Genomic DNA, 21,196 nt, shown 5'->3' on the forward strand with positions numbered 1-21,196 from the left:
CAGTCTTTCACCAGAAGCTTCACAGGAAAGAGGAGATTCAGGGTAGGTTGTGGCCAATCAGCAGAGTATGCCCTTAAGGGAATATTTGTTATTTCAGCCTGATCACTCCCATTGTTGACATATTCAGGCTCCAGCCAATAGAAATCGTCCATCCAGTACAAATGCTCTTCCAGGGCCCCACCAGGACTTTAAGTGGATCAGTGCTTAGAGTCTTGGAGAAATAACAGATGCTAAGAGGTTTTAAGGGCTTCCCTGGTGGCTCAGTGGTAAAGAATCTGCCTGCTAATTTAGGAGGCTCGGGTTTGATGGGTCAGGAAGATCCACTGGAGAAGGAAATGGCAACCCACTCCAGTATTCTTAACTGGAGAATCCCATGGACATTGGAGCCTGGTGGGCTACAGTCCATGGGGGTCACAAAGAGTTGGACGTGACTTAGTGACCAAACACACACACACACCCACACACATGAGATTTCACACTACTGAAATGTTTGAGTTGTATATTTGCTGTTTTTTGACATTATGACACCCAGTTGATAACTGTTCTCTGTTTTTCATTATCAAAATACTGTTGCATTTTTTTAACCTTTTATATGAATTCTAGGCACATTTATAATAACTGCAATATAATTTCAAGACTTTCTCAACTGACTGATATGTCAATTAGAATTTAGGTTTCTGTTCATGGGTAGCATTCTACCTTATGTTAATAAAAATTCATTGGTATTGTGTTAAAAGTTTTCAAAGTGTCCTTGATCTTCATAAGACTGAAAAGGCAGACCTTATCTCCATTTTACAGAGAAGAAACGTCAGGCCTGGAGTGACTTGCTCAGTCTCCCTGAACATAGTTAATAGCAGGGGTCTTCTGTCCATCACTGTCCCATATCCTGAATCTGGCTATGAATTTTTTTTCATATTAGTTAACGTTAAAACATAGTTTCTGGCTGGTTTGTAATTTCACCAGCCAACAAATGCAAGAGAGAGAAAATAATGGAATTTGCTGTTTTATGAGTAAGCACTGTATTCTCTTTATCTTGCAACATTTAAAAGTGTGTATGTGAGAGAGCTCAAAGGAAGTGTGCATGTGCACGCGGGGGAAGAAAGAGAGTTGAGAGGAGTCATCTTTTCTCTGGAACAGTTAGTCCTGTCTGACTCAGAGGTTAATCACCATTGCCACTTATCTGGTTCTTTCTCAGCAAAATTAGGATTGTCCAGTTGGCTTGGTGATATACTGTATAAATATAAGACCAATTTATAGAGCAAAATTCATATAAGGAGAAATAGTAGAAAGAGACAGTAAACTGTAGTAAGTGTGGCAATAGTTCATTAATGTTTCTTAACAGAGGAGTGGCCAGAAATGAGCTTTGAGCTGTTTTGAACAAGTGCAAGGATGAGGCTTAAAAGTCTGCTACTTGAGATTCACATTGGTTTGTGATGCAGTTTTCCCTGGTCCTCAGCAAGATGAAAGTAATAAGGACAAGGTATTAGACAGTGTACACATATATCTCTGTATGAGACTGATCTCGTCTTTATCTCTGTGCTTTAATCACTGAGAGGTAAAGTGATGTCTTAGGTGGGGAGTGGGGAAGGTTTTGATATCTTCCTGTGTGTTTTGATATCTTCAGATACCTTCTGGGTGTACATCTTTAGCTTTTCCCTGTAACATCTGGATTTACCAAGGGACAGGCTTTCAGAACAATGGCACCCCACTCCAGTACTCTTGCCTGGAAAATCCCATGGACGGAGGAGCCTGGAAGGCTGTAGTCCATGGGGTCGTTGAGGGTTGGACACAACTGAGCGACTTCACTTTCACTTTTCACTTTCATGCATTGGAGAAGGAAATGACAACCCACTCCAGTGTTCTTGCCTGGAGAATCCCAGGGATGGGGGAGCCTGGTGGACTGCTGTCTATGGGGTCACACAGAATTGGACACGACTGAAGTGACTTAGTAGTAGTACTAGTAGGCTTTCAGAAAACTCCCTAACACTTGAGGGTTCTGTGGAAGTTCCTTCTACCCTTCTAGGTTCTTTAACTGATCTCATAAATTGATAAAAGACAGATGAACAGGAGAAAAACAAACACGTTTAATAACATGTATACCTCCTGTATACGTTGAGAGAGACCCAGGAGAACTGAGTCACTCTCCAAAGTGGCCCAAGCCACCACCTTCACTACCATCTCCAGCTAAAGACAAAAGAAAATGTTGGGGTGGGGAGTCAGTTATTAAAGATGACCAGGAAGAGCTCAGTAAATAAGGGTATGGTTGTGCAGATTTAAGTCCTCACCTTCTGTGTTAAAAAGAGTTTCAGGAGATTTCCCATCATTCTTCTCTTCCCATTACAGAGGGCAGCATCCTTACAAATGGAGACTTCCCTTATAAAAGGAGACTTCTTATAAAAGGATAACTTTTTCATATAAAAGGATGACTTCTGCTCACCTTTTAGAGCTTTTCCTATATTTGCTGTTTATTAAAAATAGCTCAAAATAATCCGTATACCAGAGAAGCATGTTTTGGCCTGTGTATTTTGCCTCCCCTCAGCTCAGTTGTCTGGGGGCTGTGTTGCAGCAAACTGTGATGTCGTAAACAATATTGCACTTGGTCTTGTGGTCCAGGTCAAGTTTTCCTTACCTCGAATGCTCAGTTTTCTGTTTCTCGGTCTCCTTCCTTCTGTCCCTCTCCTTACCTTAGCCCCTTTCTCGGTCCTCTTCTGCCCCTACTTGTCTCTTGCTTCTCTCCCTCCACCTACATAACCTTCTCCCTAGTCCTCTCTTGCTCTCTCTTTCCTAGCGCTCTTATTTCCATTTCTTTCTAACTAGGGATAATGTCTAACAGCAGGCATCTCATATGTTTAAGTACATGTTTTATTAATAACAGTCATTTTAATCTAAATGGAGATTTCTGGTTGCAAAAATCTTCATTCCTAAAAGCTCTCCAGGAGCAGTAAGCTTTGCATTTCTTGGTAAGGGACACTGTAGTGATAATACCAATAGGGGTAGGAATAATGATGATAATGGCAAGTGTGTTTGATTCTTCTGCTTATAGCTAATAATTTTCTGAGTTTTCACCACTTACCACATGTTTTCCTGGGGAAGTGGTTCTCAGAGTTTAGTCTCTGGATCCTTGGAGATGCCAAGGGCTCTTCAGGAACCCATGAGGTCAGAGCTGTTTTCACAGTGATGCTAAGAAGCCTATTGCATTTTTCATTTGCTCTGATTACATGGAAGCATTGGTAGGCAAAGCTGTTGCCTCCTCAGCCTGAATCAAGGTGAATGGCCAATATAGTCTTTGTTGTCAGCACGCTCAGTTAAAACTTTTTTTTTAAGTCAGTGTTATTTTAGAAAGCCGCTGATGAAGCAATAAGTTTTATTAAATCTTGACCCTTGAGTGCATGTTCTTTAAGTGTTCTGGGTAACAAAATTGAGAAGTACTCATAAAATACTTTTGTGCATTTGAGTTATCAACTAAATTAGTCATATTTTTCATAGACCACCCTTTTTATTTGAAAGAACAACTGTTAAGTAAACTGTGGTTATTCAGACTTGGGTTTTGGGGAGAAACTTTCTTGAAGGCAGACAGTAATTTCAAGGAAAACACCATATTGGTCCATTGGAGAAAGTTGTCCAGTGGCCAAACTGGATGGTCCTTCTGGAGGGGCAGGTGTTCCCAGGGGCCTTTTTGCTTTGAATATTGATGAATGTTTGAATAGCAGAGCTAAAATACCATTTTCTAAGGTTTATCTACAACAGAGTATGCATTAGAAAAGTAGAGACCAGATATTGAAAGCCATATCCAAGCTAACACTCTACAATACATGATTTGTGGTCTCATGTTGTATTTTATAGTGCTTTAAACGTTCAAGTACTTTTATATATATATACATTTTTATCCAATCCTCACACAACCCTGTGAGTATCTAATGCAATTTAAAGATATGGAAATTGGGTCTCAAAGAAGATAATTCCATGAATGCACTTTATATTCCCCTGCCCTTTCATCTATTATCCATGAGGGCCTGAAATAAGTCAGAACAAATGGAGAGGAGATAGAATCTATACAATTTGGCAACTAACTAGGGGCAAAAACATTTGGAGATGAAGGCAGTTTTCTGAAATATCTTCCTTGGGCCCCTGGGAGGGTACCATTGCCTGAGAAAATAAAAATAAGGAAGGGAAAGATTCAGTCCACAAATATTTCCTCAAAGTCTTTTCATTGGCTCTGTTGTAATCCACTCTGGGGGCTTCTTAGGATGTATAGACTGTGCTGTTAAGATCTCTGTACAGGAAGATATGGCATAAATGCCAGTAACTCTGATTCAAGGGGAAATGCGGTAAGTGCCTTAAGAAAGGCATAGTTCAGGTCCACTAGCTATTCACAGGGAAGGAATTACTTGTGGGCCTAGGGAAAATTTTATGGAAGAGGAAGCATTTGAAACGAGTCTTACAGAATGGTAGAATTTGGATGTGCAGAGGTGGTTGTAAGAAGACAAGGAAACTTCAGTTACAGGAAAATAGAGGGGGGCGTGGAAGGAGGGTATAGAGGTATGTAGAGGTTGATGAGAACACAGCTTGTGTGTAGGTGGATAATGAGACATCATTGGCAACAATTATTCCAACTAGGGCTTCCCTGGTGGCTCAGATGGTAAAGAATCTGCCTGCAATGTGGGAGATCTGGGTTTAGTCCCTGGGTTGGGAAGATCCCTGGAGAAGGAAATGGCAACCCACTCTGGTATTCTTGCTTGGAGAATTCCATGGACCTCTGTCCATGAATGTAGCCTGGCAGGCTACAGTCCAGAGGGTCGCAAAGAGTCAGATATGACTGGGCAGCTAACACAAGCACACACACACATTCCAATGAACTATGGGAAATGTTGACTGCTACATACATCATTTCCATTTTGGATTTAGTTCCTTTTCAAAAAAGACATTTGCCAAACATATGTCTTTTTTTTTTTTTTCAAGAATAAAATTATTTATTCATTTTTCTTACGAATATATTCTTTTTTTTAATCTTTCATTCTTTATTTTTTTTAATTTAATTTTATTTTTTAACTTTACAATATTGTATTGGTTTTGCCATATATCAACATGAATCCGCCACAGGTATACACGTGTTACCCATCCTGAACCCTCCTCCCTCCTCCCTCCCTGTACCATCCCTCTGGGTCGTCTTTTTAAGTACGACTTAGTTATTTCTTTACACAAAAATTCATTTTTCGTTGACTAGGGTGAGGACTTCAAGTTCCGATAACATAATTGCTCTTCCCAGATCTTCGTTTATGGTTTTAGAGAGGGTTATGCAAAATATTTTACTACGTTCTTATTTTTTTTTTACACCTGTGGTGGTTTGTCTTAAAATAAAGCTGCAATTTTTAGATAACTTTTAGTCACACTTAGAAATTCCATCAATCCTTTAAATTGCATTTTCATCTGAACTGCATCCCTGTGTCTATCTTCAAATAGCTTAGCTTTATCCTTCGGGTCTTTCTTCTCCTTTGGTATTAGTATTGGTTATCATTCACTGCAGAATTTATCTGACATGGATATTTATTACTGTTTTTCCCCTAGATAAGTCAGATAAGTATGATTCACGTGATGTTGAAAGACTACAGCAAGATGATAACTGGGTTGAAAGTTACTTGGCTTGGAGGCATAATGTCATAGATGAAACACTGAAGATGCTTGATGAGAGTTTTCAGTGGAGGAAAGAAATGGCTGTCAATGGTAAGCTGTTCAATTTAACCTTGACTGTGTACTGTATCCCTCCCCTGCATAAATGTTACTATTTTACATGTATCGAATAGCATATTTGGAAATATTCTTGGCAGTCATCATAAATATCAGGGTACGAAGTTTTATAAAGACCCAGTAACGCTTTGAGAGAAGCATCTTATAAATAAGTCTTAAAAGTAGGATTATTCACAAGAAATCAGATTGCCAAGGAGCCAAATCACACTCACGTTCTTCATTAACAGCACAGTCTCCTATTCTGTAGTTTTTTGGTTTAGAACCTTACTTAAACTAGCAGCTCAGCATCTTTACCACCAAGCCTGGAGAGAGAGAGATACTATTTGCCTGTTTTTCTCAGTTGTTGCCTGGTGTCTGCCTCTATTCCCAGGGTTGCTTGTGTTAATAGGTGCTCCATGTGGAATTACTAGATGAATGGGAATCCCCAAAATGCAAGCTTATCCCCAAGGATGCCTGTAGCCACCTCCTAACATTTTGATTTCAAGGTCCAATTCTAGATTGAAATTGCGCCCCCTTCCCTGAAAAAAAAAGAGTTTTAAATCTTAGAGGGGATTATGTAGTAATGAAGACCTCTTTTCAGGAAAGGTTACCCATTATCTCTCTCCTCCTAAAAAATTTAACAGGAAGAAACTGGCATAACTGCTGGTTTCAGTTCAGTCACTCAGTTGTGTCCAACTCTTTGTGACCCCACGTACTGTAGCACGCCAGGCCTCCCTGTCCATCACCAACTCCTGTAGTTTACTCAAACTCATGTCCATCGAGTTGGCAATGCCATCCAACCATCTCATCCTCTGTCATCCCCTTCTCCTCCTGCCTTCAATCTTTCCCAGCAAAAGTAGTTTCAAATAAGTCATTGAAACTACTGTTTTCAATGAAGTTTAAAGAAGGGTTTCCTGACCATAAGGATTATAAACTCTGGAGTGACTGAGTCTGGAGATTTAATACAAAATAGTCAACAAATAAATCCAGGACAGATACTCTTTCCAGTCATCATATTTGGAGAAGAAATCTATCAGAAGGAGGGTATTTAAAAAATCATTTGATTGGAAATATAAAAACTGTAGGTAATTTGAACAGTGAGCATTTATTAACCAAGCAAGAAATGTAAACCTGATATTCCTAAATCGTTTAAGTATGGGATAAACCTTAAACTCAACAATAGTTTTCTCTTACATAGAATTGCTAGTTTCTAGTGGCCAGTAGCAGAGATATGATGAAAGAGGGGTGAGGAAAGATAAAGACATCTTTGAGAGTTCTTAGGGAAGTACTGATGAATGACACAAAAGCCTTGGCATTTGCTGCCTTGCTGTGTTGGTTCTTGACCTTGCTAGAGAGCAGGCCTCCTGCTAAAGGATCTAGCATTTTTCTTGAAGTATTTCCCACCTGTGCCAAGATTATAAATGTGTTAGCCTCTGCTGGTTATCAGACTTTGTAGAAAAATAGACTAAAACATTTTACTAGAGAAACCATAGTGATTTCTTACATCACCTCTGAGACTATGATGTGGATATTTACTGCCATGTTCTTCCGAAATTGTCCAATAGTGATATTTGTTTGCAAATCATTATGAGAAATAAAATCAAAACATGAAAATGTGTCCACATCATAATGGCTAACATGTAAAAGGAAATGGATTTTTTCCATTTTTCTCATCTCTGTCTTTATGTAGTTTTTTCCTACTTAGTAAGAAACACTATTTTTTTTTTTAATCATCAGAGGTACTTTCCAGATGTTTGCAAAAGCTGTATCTTTTTAAAAAAATAACCTTATCGTTTTCTGTACCAGAACTACTATATAGTAGTAATCTATATGTTGTAAGTATTCTCTTTAAAAGACCTCTGAGTTAGAATTACTCATTAAAGTTTGTCACCTTTTAGACCTGACCGAAGCCTCCATTCCCAGGTGGCTATTGGAAATTGGTGGCATTTATCTCCATGGTTATGACAAAGAAGGCAACAAGTTATGTGAGTATATTTAATATATGTACTAGCTTTTCGGGATTTTGAGATGTCATCCATCTCAACTGAACTGATAATAGGCAGAACTTTCTGTGTATGAACCACACGTCAGGTTTCCTACGGTGGGAGTGGTTAGGGCCAGGTGGACCAAGCATCAGGTACTTAATAGTTGAATGTACCATTTGCATTATAATAAAGCAGGCTGTAAAGGCCCAAATGCCACATCCCATCACACAGCCAAAATGATGTAACTCAGAGTCATTTTCTTCTTTCTAATTTACTGATATTAAAATTCAACCCGGTATCTTGATGGAGAATGTTTTTGACAGTCACTGAGGATGGCTAAATGACTTTTTTCCTTCTCAAGTTACCCACAGTCTTCTCCCCTTGCTTCTTCCTAAATCGGTGTGAGAGTGAGGCGATCATCAGCCTGCTGTCGCAGGGTCTCCCTCGTCAGTCCTCTCTCCCCTTTGCCCAAAATGCAGCTCGGTTGGCACCAAGGCTGGCACTCAGTGGCCACGTCGGAGCCCCCATCCTGAGCAGTCGGCCTGCCAAAGCAGTGTGCTGCACGCTCCGTGCCCACCTCGCACGCCTGGTCGGCGGCCTGTGATCAGCTCCCGTGTCACTGCCCTCTCAGAGCATTTTCCTCCCAGTGCCGGCTCCTCCTGCTTAAGTTTCCTTTTCCATTTCTCTTCTTCCACTTGGTGCCTCACATGTATTTCCCAGGCTTTGTTCCTTTCCTGGCCTCTTTTCCTTTCCGGCTGATGCAGCCTCCTTGGTGATGTCAAGTACCTGGGCTCCTTCAGCCCCTATCCCCCAAACAGCGGTGACCCCAGGCTGTCCCCCAGGCCACATGCACATACATGGCCAGCTGTGCCCCGGATTGGTGGTTGGCCGCCTTCAACACAACTCAGTGCACCACACACATCCCGCCCCTGCCTTCCCTGTACTGCCCAGCTCTGGTCCACAAGCCATTGGCTCTTCCCCGGACAGAGCTTCACTTGAGCCCCTCCTCTGATTTCAGCACCACTTCCTCGCTTCAGTCCCAACCCATCCCCACCCCAGGCCCTTCCCAGGACACAGCCTGCTGGGCCTCCCTCTCTGCCTCTTGCAGTCTCCCCTCTGTGCTGCTGCCCAGAAATAGGAAAATCAAAACACCTTAGCATTTAACGCAGAGTCCTTCGAGCCCAGCTCTGTCTCTCTGTTCAGCTACTCCTCCCACTGCTCGTCACATTTTGTCCTAGCTGCTGCCACTCTGAACGCTCGCCATGCTCTGCCCCCACGCACGACACCCGCTTTTGCCACCACTGTGCTTCTGTCTGGGCTTTTCTTCTGGATAAAATGTTTTTCTAGTGCTTTCTTTATTGTTAAGCACAGGGTAGAGTACTTGTAGGTTATTAGCAAATATTACTTGTTCACCTGTATTTTCTTTCTTCCCTTGCTTACTAAGGGGGAAAGTGTATTTTCTGGGGGGGGGGGGACACCTTTCTGTGACTCTTTAAGATTCACAAGTATACACTGTTTCTCATTTAAAAGAAGGAAGAGATGTTTTTAATCTGAGAAGCAAAATGAAATATAAATTTTAAAATGTCAAGGGAAATGAATGATATATGCATAAAATAATATTAAAATGCTATAAATATTTTTTCTTCTTTTTATCTTATGTTCTGCTTAAAGTCTGGATCAGGGTGAAGTACCATATAAAAGACCATAAGACCATGTTGGACAAAAAGAAGCTTATTGCATTCTGGTTGGAACGGTATGCTAAGAGAGAAAATGGGAAGCCTGTTACAGTGATGTTTGACCTGTCAGAGACTGGACTAAATAACATAGTAAGAATTTTTCATTAATTCTGAATCATTGTTTATCATGATGTCATCCTCCTCTCCTGTCCTTCCCATCACCAGCCACTCAACCAAAGAATCCTATAAAATTGAGCTAATCAAGTCATGTTTGGAATTTATTTCCCCTGCCCAGAATTGTGATTGAAGTCAAACATGGAATAGGATTTGCAAAAAACTAAACATATTTGGCATTGAAACTGTATATTTCCTAGAAATGTTCCTTGCCTGATATGAGGATATTGGGTGTCAAGCTGGCAGGGTAATGAGTAGATGTGGTAACAGTGAACTTTTCTATCAAAGCCAGTATCCTCTATAGCACCTCCCCTGTGCCTGTCACAGAGGAATGCACTCTGAAAATGTGGAGCTCTCCAGCATACCATTACCTGTTTTGCAGTGGCAGGATGTTCACTTGCATTTTTGCATATCCAGCACTTTGAGATTTTGTTGGGGTTCTTGTTTGCTCCTTTAAATTCGCTTTCTGTTGGATTTAGTTAGTTTTCAAACCCAGTTTTCTTCAGGTGATTCTTGCCAATCTTAAAAAAATAAATAAAACTTACCAGTCTTTCATTTGAGCCCTTAGTGCTGACTGCAAACCCTTTAGCAGTGGTGGGGATTTGTTGTCTGTTTATTAGAGCTGTTGTCTCTAACACTCAAACCTGGGCTAATGCTGGTGGCAGTGAAGTGGCATTTGGGGACCCGCCTGCATCAGTGTTGAAATCTTTTTGAAAATCCAGTTAGCAAAGTATGTTAATATCTTTTAAGTGTTCGTATCCATACTCTTTGCCTGGTAATTAACTTCTGGAAACCTATTCTAAAGAAATAAACCTTGGTACAAAAAATAAACCTTTGTGCATCAGAATTTTTTTTCAGAGTGTCATTTAAAATGGTGAAAAATTAGAAAAAAATGTAAATGTCAACACAGTGAAGTGGTGAATTATTGGTAATTGATGGCATATGTGTAGCTATGTACAATGGTGTTTATAAAGAATTCGCAGTAATACTGGAAAATAGCTGTTTTTTAGATGATAAAGGCAATGAAATTGTATCATAGTGATACCCTCACCCCCAAAAGGGAAACTTTAGACATTAAAAAAAAAAGCTAGATAGAGTTTTTTTAGGCAGTAGGCCCACATTTTCTTTCATTTTTCTGTATCTCTGAGTCATTTGCCCTTGATTCATTTTTCAATCTAGTTTCCATGTCAGTGAGTTCTAGATTACAGAGTAAATCATTTTATATCTCAAATCTAAACCAAAATGCCTAGATAAATAAATATTCCATGAAAATAAATTATGATTCTGTTATTCTTTATGTATGATACTATTCTAATAATTAGTATTTGAATTAACCCAGAATCATAAAAAAAATAAATGTTAATGTTTTTTATTAACAAATACAGGGGCAGAGAGTTGAGCTGTCTGATAATTTTTCAAGCTACTTATATTTTATTTCATTATCTTTTTTTTTAATTTATAAATAAGATTTATTTGCATTACTTAGTATTTAAATCATTAATGTTTCCAAGTACTAGAATCTTACTGAATTATATTTATATAATGTTTAGATATTTTCATGTTTATACATAATAATGTTTTTATATATATAATTATATATAATCCTCACAATTCACAGAAGATTTAAGTTGGCCTTTAAGGTGTATACAGAATTGTAAGTCAAAAAGTTTTTTACCATTATTTGAGTTAGGCCACCAATTTGGCTTTAAGCTTGCCTGAAAGAAATGGAAGCATTTAAAATTACTCAGTGGACATACTTTAAAATCTGTGTCTTAAGAGAAGTTCATCCATTCCTGATACTTGAACTAGAAGAAAAGTCTTTCATGACTCTTCAAAGGGAAGACGTTTTACAGGATAATGAATAGCATCCTTGAAAATATCCTCACAGAATGTGGAGCAGTGGGTTTCATGGAACTTTTTTATGTAGTACCTACCAATATACGTACACCAGTGGCAGCCTATAAAATTCAACTTGAATTAGCAGTAATTTGGGATTTTATAAGCCAGGTGATTCAGTTAAATAAAAGGTATTTATTTTATTTAATACCTTTTATTTATTTTATTTAATACCTTAGAAATAAAAGGTATTTCCAACAAGAATATTGGACAAGGACTTTTTAGGCAAAGTCTGGGGGCCACAGATCATGTACTAGGTAATTAAATATATAAATTTTGAGGTATTCTCTTTGATTCTTACTTTACTACAGATTATTAAACCCTGTGTACAGTAGATATAATGACTAGTTATAAAAGTATTATTATATGCTAGGGTTTATTCCATAATAAATACTTAAGGATGCTTATTTTCAGTTTATTGAAGTTAAAAGATGCTATAACTCACATGCTAGGAATAACTTTATAGACTCAGATCTCCAGGACAGCTTACCTTTTAGTAATTGATGCCTTTAAGTTTACCTGGTTGTATTTTTCATCCTACAGTCCTTACAAGATGGTTGATGAGTAAGTCATCCCATGGCTAGTGGAAACATACAAAATGAAATGAAATGATCCATGTAGATAGTATCCCTGATAATCTAATTTCATGTTGCTGTGTTCAGTGCAGTAGAACCAACAGTCAGCTATATCTCCCAGAAATTGAAGTCAATGAACAGTATTTAAATATAAACTAAAAAAAATTCTTGATTCCTACATAAGAGGAACAAAGGTAAAAGTAGATCCAGTGAACTGGTATGGTCAGATTAACTGTTGTGTGAAAGATTAATAAAATATATTTTATTGACTATTATGAGGTATAGAAATTAGGCTTAAAAAAGAGACATATCAGAATTTATATACATATATATTGCCATTCCCAGTAGTCAGGCTATAGCCTGTATATTTGTTCTAATAATTCTTTAATTGTTCAACAGATTTTTAGAATTTTTCTATGAGAGCTCCTTTTTAGATCCATTTGATAATGCCACGTTACCTTAGAAGCCTGAAGTATCTAACTAGTTTGAGGTAACATGAATGATGTATAAGCATTTAATTTCTTTAACTCAATTTTTTTAACTTTTTATTTTGTATTAGGGTATAGCAGATTAACAAACAATGTTGTGATAGTTTCAAGTGAACAGCAAAGGGACTCAGCCATATATTTAATTCAGTTTTAAGATTGATTATTTTAAGTATCTTAATGACTTAAAACCAAATTCTGGGAATATAGATACTTATTTTATGAGCTGTTTTTAAAGAATTTAATAATTACCTCATTTTTATTTAATTGAGCACCCTTAGAAATATGCAATTTAAAATTTTCTAATGTGGACAGTCTGAAAGATTTAAATGTATATTCTTTATTTTAGGACATGGACTTTGTACGCTTTATCATCAACTGCTTTAAGGTTTATTACCCTAAATACCTCTGTAAGTAACTTTCTTGTTTATAAAAATATAGTGAAACCATAGACAATGACAATTGTGAGCTTTATATTATTATAGCCTTTAAAACCTGAGACATTACATTTGGGTGAAGAGCTTTAAATGTGTTAATAGAAGTTTAAATGCATATCCTAGTAGGTACAGGAGAAATTTTTCATAAATAATCACTGTTCTTTATAGTTGTAAGAGTATGTTATAATCTGTGTATTTATCATCCTGTAACACACACATACACACACATATAGAGACATAAAAACATATATATTTCTAAGATTGTACCATTTTTACTAATGTTTTCAACTGAGAAATTAATTTTAAGTATTATTTGGAGCTTCTTACATGCAAGACACAGATGAGCAGTATTGATAAGTATATTGTGTGATAAGCAACTCAAACATAAAATGGGCTGTTTCTATCAATTTGATATTTTTAAATTGTTACTAAGAAAACATTTGACTAGTTGGCATTTAGATTTTGTTTTTTAATTGTGAGTCTTTGTTAATTACCTAAATGAAGCACTCCTACGTGTTATGTATTCATGTTTGATTGATTAGATTTATATGATGGTTTCCCCCTGGAGAATCAAAATGCCATCCCCATAGATAGCCAAAAACTTGTAACCCGTGGGGGATTAAAGTAAAGAGACAGGAGAGATGCAACAGGGATATCAGAAAATGGGAACTGAGGTCTGGTTGGACACACCCCTGGCAAATTCCACAGTTGGGGTCTTTTGGGACTTGTAATTCAGGTGACACTAAAGCATGGAATCCCTAAGTCATTGTATTTTTTTTTTTTGGTGGGTTTTTTAAATTAAATTGTTTATTTTAATTGGAGGCTGATAACGTTACAATATTTTGATGGTTTTTGTTAGCATGCTTTCACGTTAGTGTTAATGTGAAGTGAAGTGTTAATGTGAAGTGAAGAGCATATCAAGGATCAGTGCCACTCATAGCCCTGTGCTCTCATGTCTTCAGAGAGAGTATTCATGAAGATTTTTAGGCAAAAGGAATGTTTGGTTTGGGGAAGCTGTAGGATCTGCTGTTCCTTCTGAATTCTTGCTTGATTTGGCATGTATCCTGATTCATTAATACTTGCTGAGTGGTGCCAGTCATTGGTCAGTAGGGAAACACTACCCCATATTATTAGGTTTTCTTTTTTTTATGTACAAAATGAAAAAAAAATCTCCACTTGTTTATTGAAATATCCAAAGCAGTTTGTGAAGAGCCATTTTGAAGAGCACAGATATTATTACTCTTTATAAAATACATCTAAGATTCTTCTGAGGAAACTGTTAATAAATTCATGGTCTATATGAAGATGAATTGAACACAATCATTCCAAATAACTATATAATGTATATATTCTAGTTTCATAATGCTTGCAGACATTGAATTTTATAGAATCTTAGATTATGCTTTAAAATTTGTCATGAAATGTAACTATTATTTCTTAAACTATTGAATCCAGATCTTTTGAGGCATATCTCAGATGAAAACTGAGGTATTAAGCACCAGGGTACCTCTTTCCATGTACCTTCTTCCCTACATGTACTTTACTTGTCCTACATTAATTATTCTAGGAGGTTCCCTATTCAGAGAAGAATGAAATTGTCTTTTGATTGATCTGAAATAGAATGAATTTTATATCAAAAGTCCCCTTTGTGAGTTCTGATTCTTTGTCACAATTGTTAATAGAGCTGTTTAATATCTTCATCTAAGTATACAACTAATATTTCTGTGTACTTTGGAATTACTGGCTTCCTAGGGCTGATAATATTAAGAAAAGTTGAAACAAGTTTTGTTTCTTAAAACATGACTTACTAAAAATGAGGAGGACAACTGTCAACAGTGGGTTTAACAATATAATCTCTATAAAATTATAATTGAAACCATAAATTAGACATTGAAATCATTTTAAAGCTCAGTGAACTTTAGCACTAATACCACATGCCACATCCATAGTCTCCACTTACCCGCTTAACTATTTTTTGTACTTTTCTGCAAAAAACAAAAGCTATAAATGAATAAAGGAACAGGGTATTTGCCAGCGGGCAGTGATAGTGCATTTTTCATTACACATAAGCCGTCCTCCTAGGCGAACCCCTCACCATTGTGAGAAGTTAGTTTACTTCTAGCACTACTCACACTTCACGGGATTAAAACTGAGTCATATATCTCAGCTTTTAGTTCCACTTACATCACTAGTTTTTTCTTGGTCAGGTATAAGTGATACTACAATTGCAGGGCTGAGTTACAGTCAGTGATTTTTTTTTTCCCATCTTTCAGCAAAAATAGTGATCTTCGATATGCCTTGGATAATGAATGGTGAGTATATTACTTATACTTTCCTAATACAAAATATCTGATTCCTTTTTTTTCTTCCCAGTTTAGTGATATTTCTATACTTGTTTTTTAAAAAATGTTTGTATTGTGCTTGGTGTGTACTTTTAACAGGCTGGAGCTGGAATAGTCAAAGGCTGCTCCTAGGCAAACTGGGCTAACATTGTGTTCCCAGGCTCTGGGGACACCCTTTGCTAAGTCGCTTCAGTCGTGTCCGACTCTGTGCGACCCCATAGACGGCAGCCCACCAGGCTCCCCCGTCCCTGGGATTCTCCAGGCAAGAACACTGGAGTGGGTTGCCATTTCCTTCTCCAATGCAGGAAAGTGAAAAGTGAAAGTGAAGTCGCTCAGTCGTGTCCGACTCCTAGCGATCCCATGGACTGCAGCCCACCTGGCTCCTCCGTCCATGGGATTTTCCAGGCAAGAGTACTGGAGTGGGGTGCCATTGCCTTCTCCAGGGGACACCCAGGGGTCATGCCTAAAAACAGTTTTTAAATACTGAACCATTCAGGTAAAACTGTAGCCAGAAGCCTCAGTTTGTCACCTTCAGATGAGCTATATCACAGAATGCAGGCCTTGGCTAGGTTTTCTCCTGGGCTTCAAGAATTGAGCAAGAAATCCAACCAGTCCATTCTGAAGGAGATCAGCCCTGGGATTTCTTTGGAAGGAATGATGCTAAAGCTGAAACTCCAGTACTTTGGCCACCTCATGCGAAGAGTTGACTCATTGGAAAAGACTCTGATGCTGGGAGGAATTGGGGGCAGGAGGAGAAGGGGACAGCAGAGGATGAGATGTCTGGATGGCATCACTGACTCGATGGACATGAGTCTGAGTGAACTCCGGGAGTTGGTGATGGACAGGGAGGCCTGGCGTGCTGCGATTCATGGGGTCGCAAAGAGTCAGACACGACTGAGCGACTGAACTGAACTGAATACTTACCCAAATCTCTATTGTCACATGATCCTTATAACAGTCATGATATGTTCTTTGACAAAACAAAGTTAAACCACTGAAAAAGATTCTTTACCAGCTTCAGTTTGGTTATAAATTTAATGTTATTTTTAGAATGTGCATTTTCATTTGTGTTTGCCAAAGTCAGTTGTTACATAGAAAGCAGTACAGAAAAGCAATGAAATCAAAATGTGGTTCTTTGAAAAGTTCAACAAAATTAACAAAACTTTAGTTAAACTGATGAATGAAAAACAAAACCACTCAAATTATTAAAGCCAGGAATAAAAGAAGAGACATCACTGTAGACCTTAGAGAAATTTAAAGGATTGTAAGGGAATATTGTGAATAATTGCCTGCCAAGAAATTAGGTAACCTTGATGAAATGGACAAATTCCTAGAAAGACACAAACTATGAAAATGGACTTAAGATTCTGAATAATTATAACAAAAGAACTTGAATTATTAATTTAAAAGATCATAAAAAATAGCCAAGACCCAAAATGGCTTCCCTAGTTGTTGTTCTTCAGCCACTAAGTCATGTCCAACTCTTTGTGACCCTATAGACTGCAGCCTGCCAGCCTTCCCTGTCCTTTGACTATCTCCCAGAGTTTGCTCAAACTCATGTCCATTGAGTTGATGCCATCCAACCATCTCATCCTCTGTCACCCCTTTCTCCTGCCCTCAATCTTTCCCACCATCAAGGTCTTTTCCAGTGAGTTGACTTTTCCCATCAGATGGCCAAAATATTGGAGCTTCAGTTTCAGCATCAGTCCTTCCAGTGAATATTCAGGGTTGATCTCCCTGCTGTCCAAGGGACTCTCAAGAGTCTTCTGCATCACAATTCAGAAGCATCAATTCTTCAGCGCTCAGCCTTCTTTACAGTTCAGCTCTCACATCCATACATGACTACTGGAAAAACCATATCTCTGACTCTGTGGACCTCTGTTGGCAAAGTGATGTCTCTCCTTTTCAATATGCTGAATAGGTTTCTCATAGCTTTCTTTCCAAGGAGCAAGTGTCTTTTAATTTCGTGGCTGCAGTCACCATCCACAGTGATTTTGGAGCCCAAGAAAATAAAATCTGTCACTGCTTCCACTTTATCTCTTTCTATTTGCCATGAAGTGATGGGACAGATTCCATGGTCTTAGCTTTTTAAATGTTCAGTGTTTTTGTTTGTGTACTTAGAAAACAAGTCTTTTATTTGGCAGAGTATTTAATTTAAAATTAGTCAAATATAACCATTTGAATGTTGAGTTTTAAGCCAGCTTTTTCACTCTCTTCTTTCACCCTCATCAAGAGGCTCTTTAGTTCCTCTTTGCTTTCTGCCATAAAGGTGGTATCATCTGTATATCTGAGGTTGTTGCTATTTCTCCCAGTAATCTTGATTCCAACTTGTGATTCATCCAGCCCAGCATTTCACATGATATACTCTGCATATAAGTTAAATAAGTAGGGTGACAATATACATTCTTGTTATACTCCTTTCCCAATTTGAAGCAGTCTGTTGTTTTCATGTCTGGTTCTAACTATTACTTCCTAACCCGCTTACAGGTTTCTCAGAAGGCAGGTGAGGTGATCTGATATTATCATCTCTTTAAGAATTTACCACAATTTGATTTGATCCACACAATTGTGTGACTATGCTAAAGCATAGTCAGTGAAGCAGAAGTAGATGTTTTCCTGGAATTTTCTTGCTTTGTCTATGATCAGTGGATGTTGGCAATTTGATCTCTGGTTCCCTTGCCATTTCTAAACCCAGCTTGTGCATCTGGAAGTTCTAGGTTCACGTACTGCTGAATCCTAGCTTGAAGGGTTTTGAGCATAACCTTACTAGCATATGAAATGAGCACAGTTGTATGGTAGTTTGAACATTCTTTGGTGTTGCCTTTCTTTGGGATTGGAATGAAAACTGACCTTTTCCAGTCCTGTGGCCACCAGTGAGTTTGCCCAATTTTGACATATTGAGTGCAGCACTTTAACAGCATCATCTTTTACTATTTTAGATAGCTAAGCTGTAATTCCATCACCACCACTAGCTTTATTCTTAGTAGTGCTTCCTGAGACCCACTTGACTTCACACTGTGGGAATGTCTGAGTCTAGATGAGTGACCACACTATCATGGTTATCTTGGTCTTTAACACCTTTTTTGCACAGTTCTTCTGTGTATTCTTGCCACATCTTCTTAATCTCTTCTGCTTCTGTCAGGTCCTTACTGTTTCTGTCCTTTATCATATCCATCCTTGCGTGAAATGTTCCCTTAATATCCCCAGTTTTATTGAAGAAATCTCTAGTCTTTCCCAGTTGATTGTTTTCTTCTGTTTCTTTGTATTGTCTATTTAAGAAGGCCTTTTTATTTCTCCTTGCTATTCTCTGGAATTCTGCATTCAGTTGAGTATATCTTTCCCTTTCTCCCTTGCCTTCTTCATCTCTTCTTTCCTCAGCTATTTGTAAAGCCTCCTCATATGATCACTTGGCCTTCTTGCATTTCTTTTTCTTTGGGATGGTTTTGGTCACTGCCTTCTGTATAATGTTACTAACCTCCATCCATAGTTCTTCAGGCACTCGCTACCAGATCTAATCCCTTAAATCTGTTCATTACCTCCACTGCATAATCATAAGGAATTTGATTTAGGTCATACCTGAATGGCCTAGTGGTTTTCCCTGCTGCTAAGTCACTTCAGTCGTGCCCAACTCTGTGCGACCTCCCCACCAGGCTCCCCCATCCCTGGGATTCTCCAGGCAAGAACACTGGAGTGGGTTGCCATTTCCTTCTCCAATGCAGGAAAGTAAAAGTGAAAGTGAAGTCACTCAGTTGTGTTCAACTCTTCGCTACCCCATGGACTGCAGCCTACCAGGCTCCTCCGTCCATGGGATTTTACAGGCAAGATTACTGGAGTGGGGTGCCATCGCCTTCTCCAACTTTCCTCAAATTGAAGTCTGAATTTTGCAATAAGGAGCTCATAATCTGAGCCACAGGCAGTTCCAGGTCTTGTTTCAGTTGACTATATAGAGCTTCTCCTCTTTGGCTGAAAAGAATATATATCAGTGTGATTTCAGTATTGACCATTTGGTGATGTCCTTGTGTAGAGTTGTCTCTTGGGTTGTTAGAACAAGGTATTTGCTTCACTAGTAAATTCTACTAGACCTATATAGAAGAATCAATACCAACTCTTCCGAAACTCTTCCAGAAAATATAAAACATGTCCCAACTCATTTTATGAGGCAATTATATCCCTAATATCACACATCACAGGAAAAGAAAACTAGAGACTAATATTCCTTATGAATATAAATGAACCAACCCTCAAGAAAATATTAACAAACTGAATCTAGCAAGCATGTGAAAGGTATTGTATGCTATGATCAAGTGGGATTTATTTCAGGAATGCAAAGTTGGTTCAACATATGAAAATAAACCAGGTATTCAGCATATTAATAAAGGGAAAAAAACACACGATAATTTTAATAGACACAAGAAACATTTGAGAAAATCCACTACAGTCTCCTGATAACAGTACCCAAGAACTAGGAATAGAAGGCAGAAAGAGTTGGAATGTCTGAAAAGTTAGTGGGGATCACAGTAGTTCACACAAGACTACTCTTACTTCTCATACCAACTGTAATGTAAAGGGGTTTCCAAAACCACCCTTAGGTTTACTACGGTCACTCACAGAAGTCACTGAAAGGTGTTATACTCAGCTATGATTTATTACTGAGAAAGGATTCAGATTAAAATCAGCCAAGGAAGAAAAACATACAGCAGAATCCAGGAAAGTACCAAATGTGAAGTGCATTACTTTCCCTCCATCAGTACATGACAGTGCTCGTAGAGTATTGCCAACCAGGAAAGCTCACCCAAACACTGACGTTCAAAGTTTTTATTGGAGCTCCATTGCTTAGGCCTGACCAGTTTATCACATGGTTCATCTCACTCTCCGGTCTCTCCAGAGGTCTACAGATACTGTGTGACCCAAAGCCCCCAAACTAAATCATATTGTTCCAGTGTGACTCAAGGCATATATGCAAACAAAGACACTCCAACAGACATGAAGATTACTTCTGAAAGCTGAGGATAAAGGCCAGACCTTTCTTTGGGTAAAGTTAATTCTTCACAGAAGAGAATTTCCTAACCCTGATAAAGGACATCTGTGCAAAACTTCATCTTTGAAAACCCCCAGTTAGCATCATGCTTAGTAAAAGAATGAATAGATCAGGCTCCCTTAGATCAGGAGCCAGATAAAGTTGTCAGCTCTTACCACTTAGATTGTCAGGGCACTTAGGCAAGAAAAAGAAAAACCATCCAGATTGGAAAAGAAGTCATACTATTCATATTTGCAGCTGATATCTATATGGAAATTTTTAAGAAATACAAACCATATATACACAGAAGCCTGTTAGAACCAGTAAACAAGTTCAGCAAGGTGACCTGATGCAAAGTTAAAACATGAAATCAATTGTGTTTCTATGCATTAGCAATGAATAACCCAAAATGATATTATATAATCATTCCAGTTGTAATAGCATCACAAAGAATAAAATACTTAGAAATAAAAATAATAAAAAGTTGAAGACTCATACACTGAAAACTATAAAACACCACTGAAGGGAATTCAAGATCTAGGTAAATATTCATGTCTTGTTCATAGATTAAAAGACCTATTAATTACTAATATGGCAGTGCTTCAAAGTTGATTTACAGATTGCGTGCAGTTTCTGTCAAAATCCCAACTGCTGCCCCCACTTTTTTTTTTTTTTAACAGATTCAGACAAGTTTGTCCTTAAATTCATATGGAGATGCAAGAGACCCAGAGTAATAAAAATAGTCTTTAGTAAGAACAGTGAAATTGAGGAACTCACACCTCTTGATTTTATTAATTTTTAAACTATTTTTAACTGATGATTTTTTTAAATAATTTTATTTTTTAAATTTTTGGCTATGCTGGGTCTTCACTGCTGTCTGGGCTT

The 21,196-nt window shown here is 38.0% G+C and overlaps 1 protein-coding gene across 5 annotated transcripts in view; it reads left to right on the forward strand.

Moving 5' to 3' along the window:
• The window catches only part of MOSPD2 (motile sperm domain containing 2), an 86,677-nt gene that overhangs the window by 14,624 nt on the left and 50,857 nt on the right, over positions 1-21,196 (forward strand). For all 5 annotated transcript variants that reach the window (XM_055564564.1, XM_055564567.1, XM_055564566.1 and 2 more), the window contains 5 exons: positions 5,566-5,721; positions 7,623-7,709; positions 9,381-9,535; positions 12,865-12,925; positions 15,226-15,264. In XM_055564564.1, coding sequence (XP_055420539.1) covers positions 5,566-5,721; positions 7,623-7,709; positions 9,381-9,535; positions 12,865-12,925; positions 15,226-15,264 — 498 coding nt within the window. The remainder of the gene's footprint in view (positions 1-5,565; positions 5,722-7,622; positions 7,710-9,380; positions 9,536-12,864; positions 12,926-15,225; positions 15,265-21,196) is intronic.

This window comes from Bubalus kerabau, chromosome X (genome assembly GCF_029407905.1).
Source record: "Bubalus kerabau isolate K-KA32 ecotype Philippines breed swamp buffalo chromosome X, PCC_UOA_SB_1v2, whole genome shotgun sequence".
Lineage (NCBI taxonomy): Eukaryota > Metazoa > Chordata > Mammalia > Artiodactyla > Bovidae > Bubalus > Bubalus kerabau.